Source organism: Ornithodoros turicata, chromosome 6, assembly GCF_037126465.1.
Source record: "Ornithodoros turicata isolate Travis chromosome 6, ASM3712646v1, whole genome shotgun sequence".
Lineage (NCBI taxonomy): Eukaryota > Metazoa > Arthropoda > Arachnida > Ixodida > Argasidae > Ornithodoros > Ornithodoros turicata.
Window position 1 is genome coordinate 40823442 of NC_088206.1, and position 20357 is coordinate 40843798.

The 20357-nt window shown below is 53.3% G+C and overlaps 1 protein-coding gene across 1 annotated transcript; it reads left to right on the top strand.

The window, feature by feature from the left end:
- Window positions 1-180: 180 nt before the first annotated feature.
- On the top strand, window positions 181-12749 carry LOC135398527 (uncharacterized transmembrane protein DDB_G0289901-like). Its single transcript, XM_064629930.1, has 16 exons — window positions 181-384; window positions 875-1067; window positions 1414-1605; window positions 2807-3142; window positions 3597-3932; window positions 5098-5397; window positions 5454-6247; window positions 6650-6818; window positions 6949-7164; window positions 7596-7787; window positions 8989-9324; window positions 10490-10789; window positions 10846-11291; window positions 11348-11674; window positions 12077-12245; window positions 12340-12749. The coding sequence occupies exons 1-16, from the start codon at window positions 181-183 to the stop codon at window positions 12747-12749; spliced, it is 4920 nt and encodes a 1639-aa protein (XP_064486000.1).
- The last annotated feature ends 7608 nt before the right edge of the window (window positions 12750-20357 follow it).

A 20357-nucleotide genomic window follows, 5' to 3' on the forward strand; every position in this document is an offset into this window, starting at 1 on the left:
TTTTCAAGGAAGCTCCAAACAATATTGAACAGCAAATGCACCACACGTTACATACGTGAAAACCAAACAAATACACATCCTACACTGGGATAACCGAGTTATCACTCAAAACGGCCACACAGGTACTACTCCAACCAACTTAAAACGGCCACACAAGTAATACTCGCAGTAACTCTTACAATGGCCACACAGGCAGCACTCGCAGTCACTCCTTCAACGGCCACACAGGCAACACTCGCGGTAACTCTTACAACGGCCACACAGGCAACACTCGCGGTAACGGTTACAACGGCCACACTGGTAACACTCGTGGTAACTCTTACAACGGCCACACAGGCAACACTCGCGGTAACTCTTACAACGGCCACACAGGCAACACTCGCGGTAAATCTTACAACGGCCACACAGGCAACACTCGCGGTAACTCATACAACGGACACACAGGCAACGCTCGCGGTAACTCTTACAACGGCCACAGAGGCAACACTCGCGGTAATCTTACAACGGCCACACAGGCAACACTCGCGGTAATCTTACAACGGCCACACGGGCAACACTCGTGGTAACTCTTACAACGGCCACACAGGCAACACTCGCGGTAACTGTTACAACGGCCACACACGCAACACTCGCGGTTACCCTTACAACGGCCACACAGGCAACACTCGCGGTAACTCTTACAACGGCCACACAGGCAACACTCGCGGTAACTCTTACAACGGCCACACAGGCAACACTCGCGGTAACTCTTACAACAGCCACATAGGCAACACTCGCGGTAACTCTAACAACGGCCACACAGGCAACACTCGCGGTAACTCTTACACCGGCCACACAGGCAACACTCGTGGTAACTCTTACAACGGCCACACAGGCAACACTCGCGGTAACTCTAACAACGGCCACACACGCAACACTCGCGGTAACCCTTACAACGGCCACACAGGCAACACTCGCGGTAACTCTTACAACGGCCACACAGGCAACATTTCGCGGTAACTCTTACAACGACCACATAGGCAACAGTCGCGGTAACTCTTACAACGGCCACACAGGCAGCACTCGCGGTAACTTTTACAACTGCCACAAGGCAACACTAGCGGTAACTCTTACAACGGCCACAGAGGCAACAGTCGTGGTGTGTCTTACAACGGCCACACAGGCAACACTCGCAGTAACTCTTACAACGGCCACAAAGGCCACACTGGCGGTAACTCTTACAATGGCCACACAGGCAACACTCGCGGTAGCTCTTACAACGGCCACACAGGCAACACTCGCGGTAACTCTTACAACGGCCACACGGGCAACACTCGCGGTAACTCTTACAAAGGCCACACAGACAACACTCGCGGTAACTCTTACAACGGCCACACAGGCAGCACTCACAGTAACTCTTACAACGGCCACAAGGCAACACTCGCGGTAACTCTTACAACGGCCACACGGGCAACACTCGCGATAACTCTTACAACGGCCACACGGGCAACCCTGGCGGTAACTCTAACAACGGCCACACAGGCAACAGTCGCAGTAACTGTTACAACGGCCACACGGGCAACACTGGCGGTGACTCTTACAACGGCCACACAGGCAGCACTCGCGGTAACTCTTGCAACGGCCACACAGGCAGCACTCGCGGTAACTCTTACAACAGCCACATAGGCAACACTCGCGGTAACTCTTACTCCGGCCACACAGGCAACACTCGTGTTAACTCTTACAACGGCCGCATAGGCAACACTCGCGGTAACTCTTACAACGGCCACACATGCAACACTCGCGGTAACCCTTACAACGGCCACACAGGCAGCACTCGCGGTAACTCTTGCAACGGCCACAAGGCAACACTCGCGGTAACTCTTACAACGGCCACACAGGCAACATTCGTGGTGTGTCATACAACGGCCACACAGACAACACTCGAGGTAACTCTTACAACGGCCACACGGGCAACACTCGCGGTGACTCTTACAACGGCCGCACAGGCAGCACTCGCGGTAACTCTTACAACTGCCACAAGGCAACACTCGCGGGAACTCTTACAACGGCCACACAGGCAACACTCGTGGTGTGTCTTACAACGGCCACACGGGCAACACTCACGGTAACTCCTTCAACGGTGACACGGGCAACACTCGCGGTAACTCTAAGAACGGCCACACAGGCAACACTCGCGGTAACTCTTACACCGGCCACACAGGCAACATGTCGCGGTAACTCTTACAACGACCACATAGGCAACACTCGCGGTAACTCTTACAACGGCCACACCGCCAACACTCGCGGTAACTCTTACAACGGCCACACAGGCAGCACTCGCGGTAACTCTTACAACATCCACATAAGCAACACTCGCGGTAACTCTAACAACGGCCACACAGGCAGCACTCGCGGTAACTCTTACACCGACCACACAGGCAACACTCGCGGTAACTCTTACAACGGGCACACGGGCAACACTCGCGATAACTCTTACAACGGCCACACGGGCAACACTCGCGGTAACTATTACAACGGGCAACACTGGCGGTAACTCTTACAACGGCCACACAGGCAGCACTCGCGGTAACTCTTACAACTGCCACAAGGCAACACTAGCGGTAACTCTTACAACGGCCACACAGGCAACGCTCGTGGTGTGTCTTACAATGGCCACACAGGCAACACTCGCGGTAACTCTTACAACGGCCACACGGGCAACACTCGCGGTAACTCTTACAAAGGCCACACAGACAACACTCGCGGTAACTCTTACAACGGCCACACAGGCAGCACTCACAGTAACTCTTACAACGGCCACAAGGCAACACTCGCGGTAACTCTTACAACGGCCACACGGGCAACACTCGCGGTAACTCTTACAACGGCCGCACGGGCAACCCTGGCGGTAACTCTAACAACGGCCACACAGGCAACAGTCGCGGTTACTCTTACAACGGGCTCACGCGCAACATTCCCGGTAATTCTTACAACGGCCACACGGGCATTACTCGCGATAACTCTTACAACGGCTACACGGGCAACACTGGCGGTAACTCTAACAACGGCCACACAGGCAACACTCGCAGTAACTGTTACAACGGCCACACGGGCAACACTGGCGGTGACTCTTACAACGGCCACACAGGCAGCACTCGCGGTAACTCTTGCAACGGCCACACAGGCAGCACTCGCGGTAACTCTTACAACAGCCACATAGGCAACACTCGCGGTAACTCTTACTCCGGCCACACAGGCAACACTCGTGGTAACTCTTACAACGGCCGCATAGGCAACACTCGCGGTAACTCTTAGAACGGCCACACATGCAACACTCGCGGTAACTCTTACAACGGCCACACAGGCAGCACTCGCGGTAACTCTTACAACTGCCACAAGGCAACACTAGCGGTAACTCTTACAACGGCCACACAGGCAACGCTCGTGGTGTGTCTTACAATGGCCACACAGGCAACACTCGCGGTAACTCTTACAACGGCCACACGGGCAACACTCGCGGTAACTCTTACAAAGGCCACACAGACAACACTCGCGGTAACTCTTACAACGGCCACACAGGCAGCACTCACAGTAACTCTTACAACGGCCACAAGGCAACACTCGCGGTAACTCTTACAACGGCCACACGGGCAACACTCGCGGTAACTCTTACAACGGCCGCACGGGCAACCCTGGCGGTAACTCTAACAACGGCCACACAGGCAACAGTCGCGGTTACTCTTACAACGGGCTCACACGCAACATTCCCGGTAATTCTTACAACGGCCACACGGGCAATACTCGCGATAACTCTTACAACGGCTACACGGGCAACACTGGCGGTAACTCTAACAACGGCCACACAGGCAACACTCGCAGTAACTGTTACAACGGCCACACGGGCAACACTGGCGGTGACTCTTACAACGGCCACACAGGCAGCACTCGCGGTAACTCTTGCAACGGCCACACAGGCAGCACTCGCGGTAACTCTTACAACAGCCACATAGGCAACACTCGCGGTAACTCTTACTCCGGCCACACAGGCAACACTCGTGGTAACTCTTACAACGGCCGCATAGGCAACACTCGCGGTAACTCTTAGAACGGCCACACATGCAACACTCGCGGTAACCCTTACAACGGCCACACAGGCAGCACTCGCGGTAACTCTTGCAACGGCCACAAGGCAACACTCGCGGTAACTCTTACAACGGCCACACAGGCAACATTCGTGGTGTGTCATACAACGGCCACACAGACAACACTCGAGGTAACTCTTACAACGGCCACACGGGCAACACTCGCGGTGACTCTTACAACGGCCGCACAGGCAGCACTCGCGGTAACTCTTACAACTGCCACAAGGCAACACTCGCGGGAACTCTTACAACGGCCACAAAGGCAACACTCGTGGTGTGTCTTACAACGGCCACACGGGCAACACTCGCGGTAACTCCTTCAACGGTGACACGGGCAACACTCGCGGTAACTCTAAGAACGGCCACACAGGCAACACTCGCGGTAACTCTTACACCGGCCACACAGGCAACATGTCGCGGTAACTCTTACAACGACCACATAGGCAACACTCGCGGTAACTCTTACAACGGCCACACAGCCAACACTCGCGGTAACTCTTACAACGGCCACACAGGCAGCACTCGCGGTAACTCTTACAACATCCACATAAGCAACACTCGCGGTAACTCTAACAACGGCCACACAGGCAGCACTCGCGGTAACTCTTACACCGACCACACAGGCAACACTCGCGGTAACTCTTACAACGGGCACACGGGCAACACTCGCGATAACTCTTACAACGGCCACACGGGCAACACTCGCGGTAACTATTACAACGGGCAACACTGGCGGTAACTCTTACAACGGCCACACAGGCAGCACTCGCGGTAACTCTTACAACTGCCACAAGGCAACACTAGCGGTAACTCTTACAACGGCCACACAGGCAACACTCGTGGTGTGTCTTGCAACGGCCACACAGGCAACACTCGCAGTAACTCTTACAACGGCCACAAAGGCCACACTGGCGGTAACTCTTACAACGGCGACACAGGCAGCACTCACGGTAACTCTTACAACGGCCACAAGGCAACACTCGCGGTAACTCTTACAACGGCCACACGGGCAACACTCGCGGTAACTCCTTCAACGGTCACACGGGCAACAATCGCGGTAACTCTTACTACGGCCACACGGGCAACACTCGCGGTAACTCTTACAACGGCCGCACGGGCAACCCTGGCGGTAACTCTAACAACGGCCACACAGGCAACAGTCGCGGTTACTCTTACAACGGGCTCACACGCAACACTACCGGAAATTCTTACAACGGCCACACGGGCAACACTGGCGGTAACTCTTACAACGGCCACACGGGCAGCACTCGCGGTAACTCTTACAACGGCCACACAGGCAGCACTCACGGTAACTCTTACAACGGCCAGAAGGCAACACTCGCGGTAAGTCTTACAACGGCCACACGGGCAACACTCGCGGTAACTCCTTCAACGGTCACACGGGCAACAATCGCGGTAACTCTTACAACGGCCACACGGGCAACACTCGCGGTAACTCTTACTACGGCCACACGGGCAACCCTGGCGGTAACTCTAACAACGGCCACACAGGCAACAGTCGCGGTTACTCTTACAAAGGGCTCACACGCAACACTCCCGGTAATTCTTACAACGGCCACACGAGCAACCCTCGCGATAACTCTTACAACGGCCACACGGGCAACACTGGCGGTAACTCTTACAACGGCCACACAGGCAGCACTCGCGATAACTCTCGCAACGGCCACACAGGCAACACTCGTGGTGTGTCTTACAACGGCCACACAGACAACACTCGCGGTAACTCTTACAACGGCCGTACAAATCTCACGGTAACTCTTACAACGGCCACACAGGCAACACTTGCGGTAACTCTTACAACGGCTACAGAGGCAACACTCGCGGTAACTCTTACAATGGCCACACGGGCAACACTCGCGGTAACTATTACAACGGGCAACACTGGCGGTAACTCTTACAACGGCCACACAGGCAGCACTCGCGGTAACTCTTACAACTGCCACAAGGCAACACTAGCGGTAACTCTTACAACGGCCACACAGGCAACACTCGTGGTGTGTCTTACAACGGCCACACAGGCAACACTCGCAGTAACTCTTACAACGGCCACAAAGGCCACACTGGCGGTAACTCTTACAACGGCCACACAGGCAGCACTCACGGTAACTCTTACAACGGCCACAAGGCAACACTCGCGGTAACTCTTACAACGGCCACACGGGCAACACTCGCGGTAACTCCTTCAACGGTCACACGGGCAACAATCGCGGTAACTCTTGCTACGGCCACACAGGCAACACTCGTGGTGTGTCTTACAACGGCCACACAGACAACACTCGCGGTAACTCTTACAACGGCCGTACAACACTCGCGGTAACTCTTACAACGGCCACACAGGCAACACTTGCGGTAACTCTTACAACGGCTACAGAGGCAACACTCGCGGTAACTCTTACAATGGCCACACGGGCAACACTCGCGGCAACTCCTTCAACGGTCACACGGGCAACAATCGTGGTGACTCTTACAACGGCCACAAAGCCAACACTCGCGGTAACTCTTAGAACGGCCACACAGGCAACACTCGCGGTAACTCCTTCAACGGTCACACGGGCAAGAATCGCGATAACTCTTACAAAGGCCACACGGGCAACACTCGCGGTAACTCTTACAACGACCACACTGGCAACACTCGCGGTAACTCTTACAACGGCCGCACAGGCAGCACTCGCGGTAACTCTTACAACCGCCACAAGGCAATACTCGCGGTAACTCTTACAACGGCCGCACAGGCAGCACTCGCGGTAACTCTTACAACCGCCACAAGGCAACACTCGCGGTAACTCTTACAACGGCTACACAGGCAACACTCGCGGTAACTCTTACTACGGCCACACGGGCAACACTCGCGGTAACTCTTACAACGGCCGCACGGGCAACCCTGGCGGTAACTCTAACAACGGCCACACAGGCAACAGTCACGGTTACTGTTACAACGGGCTCACACGCAACACTCCCGTTAATTCTTACAACGGCCACACGGGCAACACTCGCGATAACTCTTACAACGGGTACACAGGCAACATTTCGCGGTAACTCTTACAACGACCACATAGGCAACAGTCGCGGTAACTCTTACAACGGCCACACAGGCAGCACTCGCGGTAACTTTTACAACTGCCACAAGGCAACACTAGCGGTAACTCTTACAACGGCCACAGAGGCAACAGTCGTGGTGTGTCTTACAACGGCCACACAGGCAACACTCGCAGTAACTCTTACAACGGCCACAAAGGCCACACTGGCGGTAACTCTTACAATGGCCACACAGGCAACACTCGCGGTAGCTCTTACAACGGCCACACAGGCAACACTCGCGGTAACTCTTACAACGGCCACACGGGCAACACTCGCGGTAACTCTTACAAAGGCCACACAGACAACACTCGCGGTAACTCTTACAACGGCCACACAGGCAGCACTCACAGTAACTCTTACAACGGCCACAAGGCAACACTCGCGGTAACTCTTACAACGGCCACACGGGCAACACTCGCGATAACTCTTACAACGGCCACACGGGCAACCCTGGCGGTAACTCTAACAACGGCCACACAGGCAACAGTCGCAGTAACTGTTACAACGGCCACACGGGCAACACTGGCGGTGACTCTTACAACGGCCACACAGGCAGCACTCGCGGTAACTCTTGCAACGGCCACACAGGCAGCACTCGCGGTAACTCTTACAACAGCCACATAGGCAACACTCGCGGTAACTCTTACTCCGGCCACACAGGCAACACTCGTGTTAACTCTTACAACGGCCGCATAGGCAACACTCGCGGTAACTCTTACAACGGCCACACATGCAACACTCGCGGTAACCCTTACAACGGCCACACAGGCAGCACTCGCGGTAACTCTTGCAACGGCCACAAGGCAACACTCGCGGTAACTCTTACAACGGCCACACAGGCAACATTCGTGGTGTGTCATACAACGGCCACACAGACAACACTCGAGGTAACTCTTACAACGGCCACACGGGCAACACTAGCGGTGACTCTTACAACGGCCGCACAGGCAGCACTCGCGGTAACTCTTACAACTGCCACAAGGCAACACTCGCGGGAACTCTTACAACGGCCACACAGGCAACACTCGTGGTGTGTCTTACAACGGCCACACGGGCAACACTCACGGTAACTCCTTCAACGGTGACACGGGCAACACTCGCGGTAACTCTAAGAACGGCCACACAGGCAACACTCGCGGTAACTCTTACACCGGCCACACAGGCAACATGTCGCGGTAACTCTTACAACGACCACATAGGCAACACTCGCGGTAACTCTTACAACGGCCACACCGCCAACACTCGCGGTAACTCTTACAACGGCCACACAGGCAGCACTCGCGGTAACTCTTACAACATCCACATAAGCAACACTCGCGGTAACTCTAACAACGGCCACACAGGCAGCACTCGCGGTAACTCTTACACCGACCACACAGGCAACACTCGCGGTAACTCTTACAACGGGCACACGGGCAACACTCGCGATAACTCTTACAACGGCCACACGGGCAACACTCGCGGTAACTATTACAACGGGCAACACTGGCGGTAACTCTTACAACGGCCACACAGGCAGCACTCGCGGTAACTCTTACAACTGCCACAAGGCAACACTAGCGGTAACTCTTACAACGGCCACACAGGCAACGCTCGTGGTGTGTCTTACAATGGCCACACAGGCAACACTCGCGGTAACTCTTACAACGGCCACACGGGCAACACTCGCGGTAACTCTTACAAAGGCCACACAGACAACACTCGCGGTAACTCTTACAACGGCCACACAGGCAGCACTCACAGTAACTCTTACAACGGCCACAAGGCAACACTCGCGGTAACTCTTACAACGGCCACACGGGCAACACTCGCGGTAACTCTTACAACGGCCGCACGGGCAACCCTGGCGGTAACTCTAACAACGGCCACACAGGCAACAGTCGCGGTTACTCTTACAACGGGCTCACACGCAACATTCCCGGTAATTCTTACAACGGCCACACGGGCAATACTCGCGATAACTCTTACAACGGCTACACGGGCAACACTGGCGGTAACTCTAACAACGGCCACACAGGCAACACTCGCAGTAACTGTTACAACGGCCACACGGGCAACACTGGCGGTGACTCTTACAACGGCCACACAGGCAGCACTCGCGGTAACTCTTGCAACGGCCACACAGGCAGCACTCGCGGTAACTCTTACAACAGCCACATAGGCAACACTCGCGGTAACTCTTACTCCGGCCACACAGGCAACACTCGTGGTAACTCTTACAACGGCCGCATAGGCAACACTCGCGGTAACTCTTAGAACGGCCACACATGCAACACTCGCGGTAACCCTTACAACGGCCACACAGGCAGCACTCGCGGTAACTCTTGCAACGGCCACAAGGCAACACTCGCGGTAACTCTTACAACGGCCACACAGGCAACATTCGTGGTGTGTCATACAACGGCCACACAGACAACACTCGAGGTAACTCTTACAACGGCCACACGGGCAACACTCGCGGTGACTCTTACAACGGCCGCACAGGCAGCACTCGCGGTAACTCTTACAACTGCCACAAGGCAACACTCGCGGGAACTCTTACAACGGCCACAAAGGCAACACTCGTGGTGTGTCTTACAACGGCCACACGGGCAACACTCGCGGTAACTCCTTCAACGGTGACACGGGCAACACTCGCGGTAACTCTAAGAACGGCCACACAGGCAACACTCGCGGTAACTCTTACACCGGCCACACAGGCAACATGTCGCGGTAACTCTTACAACGACCACATAGGCAACACTCGCGGTAACTCTTACAACGGCCACACAGCCAACACTCGCGGTAACTCTTACAACGGCCACACAGGCAGCACTCGCGGTAACTCTTACAACATCCACATAAGCAACACTCGCGGTAACTCTAACAACGGCCACACAGGCAGCACTCGCGGTAACTCTTACACCGACCACACAGGCAACACTCGCGGTAACTCTTACAACGGGCACACGGGCAACACTCGCGATAACTCTTACAACGGCCACACGGGCAACACTCGCGGTAACTATTACAACGGGCAACACTGGCGGTAACTCTTACAACGGCCACACAGGCAGCACTCGCGGTAACTCTTACAACTGCTACAAGGCAACACTAGCGGTAACTCTTACAACGGCCACACAGGCAACACTCGTGGTGTGTCTTGCAACGGCCACACAGGCAACACTCGCAGTAACTCTTACAACGGCCACAAAGGCCACACTGGCGGTAACTCTTACAACGGCGACACAGGCAGCACTCACGGTAACTCTTACAACGGCCACAAGGCAACACTCGCGGTAACTCTTACAACGGCCACACGGGCAACACTCGCGGTAACTCCTTCAACGGTCACACGGGCAACAATCGCGGTAACTCTTACTACGGCCACACGGGCAACACTCGCGGTAACTCTTACAACGGCCGCACGGGCAACCCTGGCGGTAACTCTAACAACGGCCACACAGGCAACAGTCGCGGTTACTCTTACAACGGGCTCACACGCAACACTACCGGAAATTCTTACAACGGCCACACGGGCAACACTGGCGGTAACTCTTACAACGGCCACACGGGCAGCACTCGCGGTAACTCTTACAACGGCCACACAGGCAGCACTCACGGTAACTCTTACAACGGCCAGAAGGCAACACTCGCGGTAAGTCTTACAACGGCCACACGGGCAACACTCGCGGTAACTCCTTCAACGGTCACACGGGCAACAATCGCGGTAACTCTTACAACGGCCACACGGGCAACACTCGCGGTAACTCTTACTACGGCCACACGGGCAACCCTGGCGGTAACTCTAACAACGGCCACACAGGCAACAGTCGCGGTTACTCTTACAAAGGGCTCACACGCAACACTCCCGGTAATTCTTACAACGGCCACACGAGCAACCCTCGCGATAACTCTTACAACGGCCACACGGGCAACACTGGCGGTAACTCTTACAACGGCCACACAGGCAGCACTCGCGATAACTCTCGCAACGGCCACAAGGCAACACTCGCGGTAACTCTTACAACGGCCACACAGGCAACACTCGTGGTGTGTCTTACAACGGCCACACAGACAACACTCGCGGTAACTCTTACAACGGCCGTACAACACTCGCGGTAACTCTTACAACGGCCACACAGGCAACACTTGCGGTAACTCTTACAACGGCTACAGAGGCAACACTCGCGGTAACTCTTACAATGGCCACACGGGCAACACTCGCGGTAACTATTACAACGGGCAACACTGGCGGTAACTCTTACAACGGCCACACAGGCAGCACTCGCGGTAACTCTTACAACTGCCACAAGGCAACACTAGCGGTAACTCTTACAACGGCCACACAGGCAACACTCGTGGTGTGTCTTACAACGGCCACACAGGCAACACTCGCAGTAACTCTTACAACGGCCACAAAGGCCACACTGGCGGTAACTCTTACAACGGCCACACAGGCAGCACTCACGGTAACTCTTACAACGGCCACAAGGCAACACTCGCGGTAACTCTTACAACGGCCACACGGGCAACACTCGCGGTAACTCCTTCAACGGTAACACGGGCAACAATCGCGGTAACTCTTGCTACGGCCACACAGGCAACACTCGTGGTGTGTCTTACAACGGCCACACAGACAACACTCGCGGTAACTCTTACAACGGCCGTACAACACTCGCGGTAACTCTTACAACGGCCACACAGGCAACACTTGCGGTAACTCTTACAACGGCTACAGAGGCAACACTCGCGGTAACTCTTACAATGGCCACACGGGCAACACTCGCGGCAACTCCTTCAACGGTCACACGGGCAACAATCGTGGTGACTCTTACAACGGCCACAAAGCCAACACTCGCGGTAACTCTTAGAACGGCCACACAGGCAACACTCGCGGTAACTCCTTCAACGGTCACACGGGCAAGAATCGCGATAACTCTTACAAAGGCCACACGGGCAACACTCGCGGTAACTCTTACAACGACCACACTGGCAACACTCGCGGTAACTCTTACAACGGCCGCACAGGCAGCACTCGCGGTAACTCTTACAACCGCCACAAGGCAATACTCGCGGTAACTCTTACAACGGCCGCACAGGCAGCACTTGCGGTAACTCTTACAACCGCCACAAGGCAACACTCGCGGTAACTCTTACAACGGCTACACAGGCAACACTCGCGGTAACTCTTACTACGGCCACACGGGCAACACTCGCGGTAACTCTTACAACGGCCGCACGGGCAACCCTGGCGGTAACTCTAACAACGGCCACACAGGCAACAGTCACGGTTACTGTTACAACGGGCTCACACGCAACACTCCCGTTAATTCTTACAACGGCCACACGGGCAACACTCGCGATAACTCTTACAACGGGTACACGGGCAACACTGGCGGTAATTCTTACAACGGCCACACAGGCAACACTCGCGGTAACTCTTACAACGGCCACGCAGGCAACACTCGTGGTGTGTCTTACAACGGCCACACAGACAACACTCGCGGTAACTCTTGCAACGGCTACACAGGCAACACGCGGTAACTCTTACCAAGGCCACACAGACAACACTCGCGGAAACTCTTACAACGGCCACACGGCTGACACTCGCGGTAACTCTTACAACGGCCACACGGGAAACACTCGCGGTAACTCTTACAACGGCCACACGGGCAACACTCGCGGTAACTCTTACAACAGCCACACAGGCAACACTTGCGGTAACTCTTGCAGTGACAGTCAGTCAAAACCAAAAGTTCTTATCTGGCAGAGCGGGAAGTCCTCGGAGTTGGGGAGTTGCTCGATGGTCGATGCTCACAAAAGTTTGGGTACGGCGGAGAGACCCGACGAATCTCACGTCGATACCAGGTCTGTTCTACACAGAACACGACATTTCACGCACAGGTGAAACTGAAGATGACCTTCTTTTTCCTTAACTGGACGAACATGCATCGTTGATCTTAACTGTACTAACTCATAGCTTAGACCCCATACCCGCCGGCACTTCCCTGACGGATTGCCGCCAAAACCCTCCGGCCACGACCCCGAGGGGCCGTGATCCGGCTCACGGACTGCTCGATTTGTCTCTCTATCCGAGCTCTGAACGCAGACTGTCCCAAAAACATAGCACGCTCCACCGTGGAACAAACAGCCATCGTAAACTGTTATCCTAAAAATATGAAACACATTTCGCTTGGCCCAGTGTCTGCTCGCTCACAGAACACTCCTGTTCGCAGCTGCAGCTGCGTTAATTAGTATATAACCGATCGGGACACGGAAAAACGTGGCACGTTCTGAGAAATGCCACCCCCCCCCCCTTACACGTTGCACGTGTCCTCTGTCTTCGACACCTTCTTTATTGCCTTTCTCCCCTACTTTTCTTTTACAGAAATGGTCAATTCTGAGCCTTGATGCTTTCTCCTGTCTAACTTCTTTTCCCACCAAACCACAGCTCCAAACGACCAAATTCTAGGAAACGACAGTCTAAAAAAAGTGAAAACGCATGCAAATGTTTGTCGTACAGTGACAGTATGTATTTGTCCTTTCTATGTGTTCCAGCCTCTGAATATCAATTGCCATCATGTTCAACAGATGCCGCTTGCGTCGATCCCGTCGTATGAATGTGTGTATGAGTGAGAGGAGGGGGGGTCGAAGTAGCTTGCCGTTGTTGGCCGCACTCAAATGGGCATGGTCACGACTATAGCCAAAAAAGAAAAAAAAACAGGGGGAAGAGAGTTGACGATTTCAAAGTGAGGCATACGCAGGATGACCGATACTGATGGGACGGAGGCACACTGTAGATGAGAGGTGCGAGTGAGAAAACATGTAAGAGTGGAAGTTGGACGAGTGAGAGAGTGGTTGGTTTGTCCCTTCAGATGACGCAACCTTGGAAGTCGCTGGGGAGGTGTGTTAGCTTAGCTCAATTGGTAAGAGCCGTGGACCGGTAATTCAGAATATACGGGTTCGAGTCCTACAGCTGGCTAACCTTTCAGTGACTTCCTTCTTTCATCATTAATTTCTTAGGCACTTGAGGGTTTGTATGTATTTGTCATTTCTATGTGTTCCAGCCTCAGAACATCAATTGCCATCAAGCTTTTGTAGTTTCGTTTTCGAGCTCCATACTTCACCACTTACACACATCTTCTTGGATGTTCGGCGTAACCGTTTCTCTAGAGCTAAATTCCGTGGAGGTCTCAGTCACTAGAGGAAGAAAAACAGAACTAATCATGTCCACAAATGGCTATTCGTATAGAAGAGCACCAGCAGCACATGGTTTCGCTTCTTTGGAACCCTCCTTACGTGGGACGGATGTCTACATACCTGCATTGTTCTGGGTAAGCGACATCAACATGCTGTACACCTCAGGCGTCACCACAACCCGTTGCGCCATTCTTTATGCCCTTTAGTTGTCCACAGGTGAAGTATTCGCGGCCACGAAAGTCGTCGAAATTCGAAAACTCAGAGAGACCCGGCGGAAGTTTACGGAGAGACGGAGCAAGATCACGCATTACGTAGCGCCTCTAGTGGCAAGAGCGCCTTATGAATTCAGGTGATGACTGCCCCAGGCCGGCTCCTGTGCGGAAAGCGATCCCGACTGGGGTGCCCTCGGAATGCATCACCCGAAATCGCTAATACTTAACCGTCATCTTCATGCTGCTCTGCGAACCAACGGGAACCGGAAATGGCAGAATCAAAACTACCCGCCATTCCATGCTCTGGTCTGTCGAGTTAATAACTGACGAACAATAATAAACTGACGAACCAACGACACCCAGGCGAAAATCTGGACTGGTCCCACAATGGTTCCAGTTGAGTCTCGACTGGTTCCAGTTGGATGTTTGACGGTCCCGCAATGGTTCCAGCTGGATTCCCAAGTGGGGTGGCTGGTTCCACTTTGGTGACATCAGTGGTACCACTCTGGTCTCAGATGGCTCCAGAAGTTTCAGCTGGAGTCTCACAGGTACCATTTTGTTCCCAGCATGGTCAATTAATTCCCACACGAGATTCCAAGCTGGGCGGCTGCCCGACTTCACCCTTTGAGATTTCATCTTGTCCACACTTGCCATATATCATTATGGTTTTGTTTGATCTACTACTCTGATCTGTTCTAACACGTGCATGATCTCTTTTTATTGCTCGTTATCCAGGAGCGCGCGTCTGCGATAAAATATAAGCCGTAACTTATTCGTGCTCATATTCTCATCTGAAGGTGAGCACCACAATCCAGTTAAACTTATCTTATCTATCTTATCTGAAGGTGAATATCTTCACAAGATATGAAGTACCAGCGAAATGTCGAAAAATGTATCTCAACAACGACAAAAACTAAGCAAAATCATTAGAAGAAAGAAAACGAAAAAACGAAGAAAAGGTAATTCCAGAGGCTTATGCAATGCAGATGCATTAACCATGAAGACGCCACGGCGGCTACAAATTCAAACTTCAAACGGCGAGAGAGCGAGAGGATGAGAAGGGAGAGTGGCAGTTGGAACAAGGGCCCGAAAGCAGACCTGTAAGAATTACTTTTCCAGAGTAATTGAATTACGATTACAATTACATGTTCGCAAAAGTAATTAAATTACAGTTACAATTACTCATTTTCTATTGTAATTCAATTACGATTACAATTTCTGAAAAAAGTAATTGCATTACACTGAATTACATTCACAAAGTTGACTGCAACGGGCAAACGACGTGCAAACTGCAAGATTTGATATACTCGTTTATTGCACATGTTCTGAAAGATGGTGGTAGTTGCATAGGTGGGCATTTTGGTAAAACCTCACTCGCCCTCACCCTCACGGCCCTCATGGGCACATGCCCTCACTCACCCTCACCCTGACGGCCCTCACGGGCACATGCTCTCACTCGCCCTCACCGTCCTCACGAGCACAGGCCCTCACTCGCCCACACCCTCACGGCCCTCATGGGCACATGCCCTCACTCGCCCTCAGCCTCACGGCACTCGCAAACGAAAGCCCTCACCCATGAGGGTCTTACCCTCATAAGGTCCCCTCTGAGTGCACTCATGAGGTTATGCCCCTCATGAGACCTCCTGTGAATGCACTCATGAGGTCCGAGGGGCGCCAGGTCTCTGTGAGTGAGAATATCACACATATTCAAGATAGGGCAAGCCGCCATCTTGACCCTGGGAACGAGGTCAACCGGAAGTCGCACGTACGCTAGTAATAAATTGCGCTGTCAGTAGTAGGTGCTGGACTCTCACAGTGCACAACGCTCAACTGGCCTGAACACGATTTAATTAGCAATTAGAGCTAATTAGGACCCCCACATTAACCAGCACCCTCCAGGAAGCCACCACACTAATTGGGGAGCGTCTAACTCGTGTTCAGGCCAGCTGAGCGTTGTGCACTACGAGAGTCCATAAAAAAGAAAAAAAATAGATATAGAGTGGAGAGAAGAAGTTTAATTGAAGATCAACGACGCCATCTTGAAGAAAGCGGCCCGGAAAGGCCGCTTACCAATCGCCGGAGCACAGAGGCAGGTTGCAAAGCATCGCAGCTATGACCACAAGTTCCGGACATCCTGTGACGTCATCATGACATGTCTGGGCGGGTTCGGACAGCTCTGGACATGCGAGGACAAAAACACTCGTAATACAGAGGCTGTGAAAGCAAGAGTAAATATGCAAACCATCAATAGCTAACAAGAAAAAGAATTAGTTACACAACAAATGATCCCACCACAACAGGAGCGGAGAACCATGCGACTGCTCCATCCGATAGGCAGGCAGAGAACTGACTCGTAATGGTTTTTTTCTCCTGTATAAAGCCCGGCAGCTGCACCCCCTAGCGGTTACTTTCTCAACTAATCTCACAACAAAATTATTAAGAATCACACCAGCGCTACTGCCATTCCCAAGGCAGAAGAAGATAGAAAAAGGCGGGGATGCCCGGACAACAGCAACCAGCACCCGACGTGCACTGACACGAAAATCGCAAACAAAGCGGGAAGAAAGTTGGCGAAAGCATTAGTTACACAACAAATCACCTCACCACAGCAGGAGCGCAGACCGACGCGACTGCTCTCCGTGACAGCCAGCCAGAAACTGAGCGAGCGCGGGGAGCGCACGTCTGCTTTCCGCGACAGCCGGAGAGAAACTGACTGGAGCGCCGCTCCGCGGCCGCTACGCATACGCGCTCCTAGCGCCCTCTGGGGCGACCACCTCTGAGAGGCTAAGAGTGAAGAGCATTCCTGCGCCCCCTGCTGGCCCTTCTCATTGGTCGTGACGTCATCCTTTTGTCTCAGGGCTGCCCTGTTTTTTTCCACTAATGCTCCTTTGGTCAATCTACAATGAAGCCACAGTATGACGTCATCATGCACCTGCGTGGCTCAAGGACGCGTACGCTCTAGACAGGGGACCTATTATTTATTGAATCACTATCCCATGATTATTTCCTTTATTCTTCTATAACGATTGAATAGGAAACTATTGCAGAACAGCACCATGCATGAAAGCTGATCGTAGGAATTTCAAAGTCTTACTAAATGAGACTTGCAAAACAACAAAATATCGTAACACGTAACTCCATCAACGGCAAATAGGAGGACTAGGCACTCAACAAATCAACACAGAGTACGGGTAACCAGAAGCGCAGAACTCAGGGCAGCACTATCGTCAAACAACAACAACAACTTTATTTTCGGCCTTGGAGAGTGGGGAGTTTCATCGCAACAGGCGATACTCTACCCCATTGCTTGGTGGAATGGGGGGAATAAAATAACGAGCCCCTTTACAATAGCGATCGAAGTCCGATGGTGTCCAGAAATGTCAAAAGAGCTTTGAGCGCAGAGCGTTGCTGGGCTGGATTGGGCCAGGGACCAAGCAATTTCAGTAGGGAGAAAGGGCGAGAGTCCAGCTCACGAAGAGACTCGGAGAGTGTGGTTCGGGAAGGTTCGTAGTGAGGGCAATGAAGAAGAATGTGCTCCAGATCCTCAAGAGCACCACAGTGGCAGCAGGTGGGAGAATCAATTTGTCTCAAGCGGTAACGCCACTGAGCTGTAAAGGCCACATCGAGGCGCATGCGGTGGATTAATGCAGCATCCTGACGAGATGTGTTTCGTGGCATGCGGAAAGCGAGCGTGGGATCAACTCTGTTCAACATAGAGGGGGGAAGAATGTCGGTTGTCCGTTGGCGGGAAGCCAGGGGTGTCACTAGACGTCGCAGAATTGAACGGCGGTCTCCTCTGAGCAGAACAATACGGGTCCGGTTCCGATACGAGAGTGCTGCTTCTGCGGCGCTGTCGGCCTGCTCGTTCCCCACGACACCACAATGGGCTGGAACCCACTGGAGAACTAGCCTGTGGCCTGCGGCGTAGATAGTGTGGTAAGCCATTAACACATCTGTGACTAGGGGTGCGGATGGGCCTCGTATGCCGGAATTTTCAATTGCTTGAAGTGCAGATTTGGAGTCTGTAAAGACTACCCATTCCCGGGGTGGAAAATCAGCGATGTGTTGTAGAAAGAAAAGGATGGCATAGAGTTCCGCAGCTGTGGAGGAGGTTGGATGTGAAAGGCGTCTTCCGTGCACGACGCCTTCGGATGGAATGGCGAAGGCTGAGGCGGACTTGTTGTTTCGGGATGCGCCATCAGTATATGCTGCCGTAAACGTAGAAAACTTCTCGTCTACCAGAGCATGAAAATGGGCTCGGAGGACTTGAGGGGAGACCTGATCTCTTCTTTGCAGAAGGTTTGGGAGGCGTACAAAAGTGGGCGGTACCGGTAGAGACCAGGGGGCTTCCGGCGGTATAGTGTCCTTAGTTATGAAGCCAGTGAGAGTCTGGCGTGTCCTCTGCGCTACTCGATAGAAGTCGCTTCCATGGCGGTATCGAATTTTCCTGAGTAGCGGGTGGCGGGGAATGTGAGCACGCAAACGGAAGTAGTGCCGAGCCGTTTCCCGTTCACGGAGAACTTCAATCGGGAGCTCACCAGCTTCAGCCAGTACTTGTCGTGTTTCAGCCATTCTTGGAACTCCGAAAGTCGGCGGTACCGGTAGAGACCAGGGGGCTTCCGGCGGTATAATGTCCTTATCTAAGAAGCCAGTGAGAGTCGGGGGTGTCCTCTGCGCTACTCGAGAGAAGTCGCTTTCAGGGCGGTATCGAATTTTTCTGAGGAGCAGGTGAGGGGGAATGTGAGCATGCAAACGTAGGGAGTGCCGAGCCGTTTCACGCTTACGTAGAACCTCAACCGGGAGTTCACCAGCTTCAGCCAGTACTTGCCGTGTTTCAGCCATTCTTGGAACTCCGAGGCAGCGACGAAGGCTTTGAGCAAACAGGGACCGAAGGGTATTTAATGAAGTTGTTGATATCCTGTGCAGAATAGGAAGGCTGTAAAGCACAGTTGCCCTCACCAATGCCGCGTGAACTGCGAGCAGGGAACGCTGATCACAGCCCCATCCTGAGCCGGAAAGATGTTGGATTGCGGGGAGCCATCGCTGCACTCTAGTTTCAAGGTGTTTAACGTGCCGAGCCCAGCGCAAGTCCGAGTCGATTACCACGCCAAGGAAGCGGTGAAAGCGTACTGGTTCTAGCTTCTTTAAACCAAGCCAAAGTGGGAAATTGGTCATAGCTTTACGCGTGAAAGGGAGCTCGACACACTTTTCGGGTGAAAGGTCCATCCCGAGGTGCGTCAGGTACGTATGGATATTGTTTAAAGCGAGCTGCAGGCGGCGCTGGAGAGCCGGGCGTGATTTTCCTACTGTCCAAAGGGCGACGTCATCTGCCTACACTGAAAACGACACTTTGCGAGGAATTACTGATTGTAGGCCGGCCATCACCACGTTAAAGAGTGTCGGGCTGAGAATGCTTCCTTGGGGGACTCCTTGGGGAACAGGATGCTGAGGGCTTTGGCCTTGGGACGTACGGACAGCGACAGTTCGGTCCGTAAGGAAGTCTTGGAGCCAGATGAAGAGCCGACCGGATACTCCAAACGAGCGCAAGGCATGCAGCACACAAATGTGCGAGACGGTATCATAGGCGCGCTTGATGTCGAGGAAGACCGATCGGACGATCCGTCGATGGGCTCGAGCATGTTGAACTGTAGAGACTAGGTCGAGAACTGGATCCATGGAGCTTCGGTGGCGACGGAATCCAGCCATTTCGTGAGGGAACGCACGTTGTTTTTCGAGCCAC

Coding starts and splice junctions, on each gene's coding strand:
- LOC135398527 (XM_064629930.1), top strand. CDS start 181: ATGGCCACACAGGCAGCACTCGCAGTCACTCCTTCAACGGCCACACAG. Junction 9,325..10,489: donor CCACACAGGCAGCACTCGCG/GTAACTCTTGCA, acceptor AACGGCCACAAG/GCAACACTCGCGGTAACTCT. Junction 11,675..12,076: donor CCACACAGGCAGCACTCACG/GTAACTCTTACA, acceptor GGTAACTCTTAG/AACGGCCACACAGGCAACAC.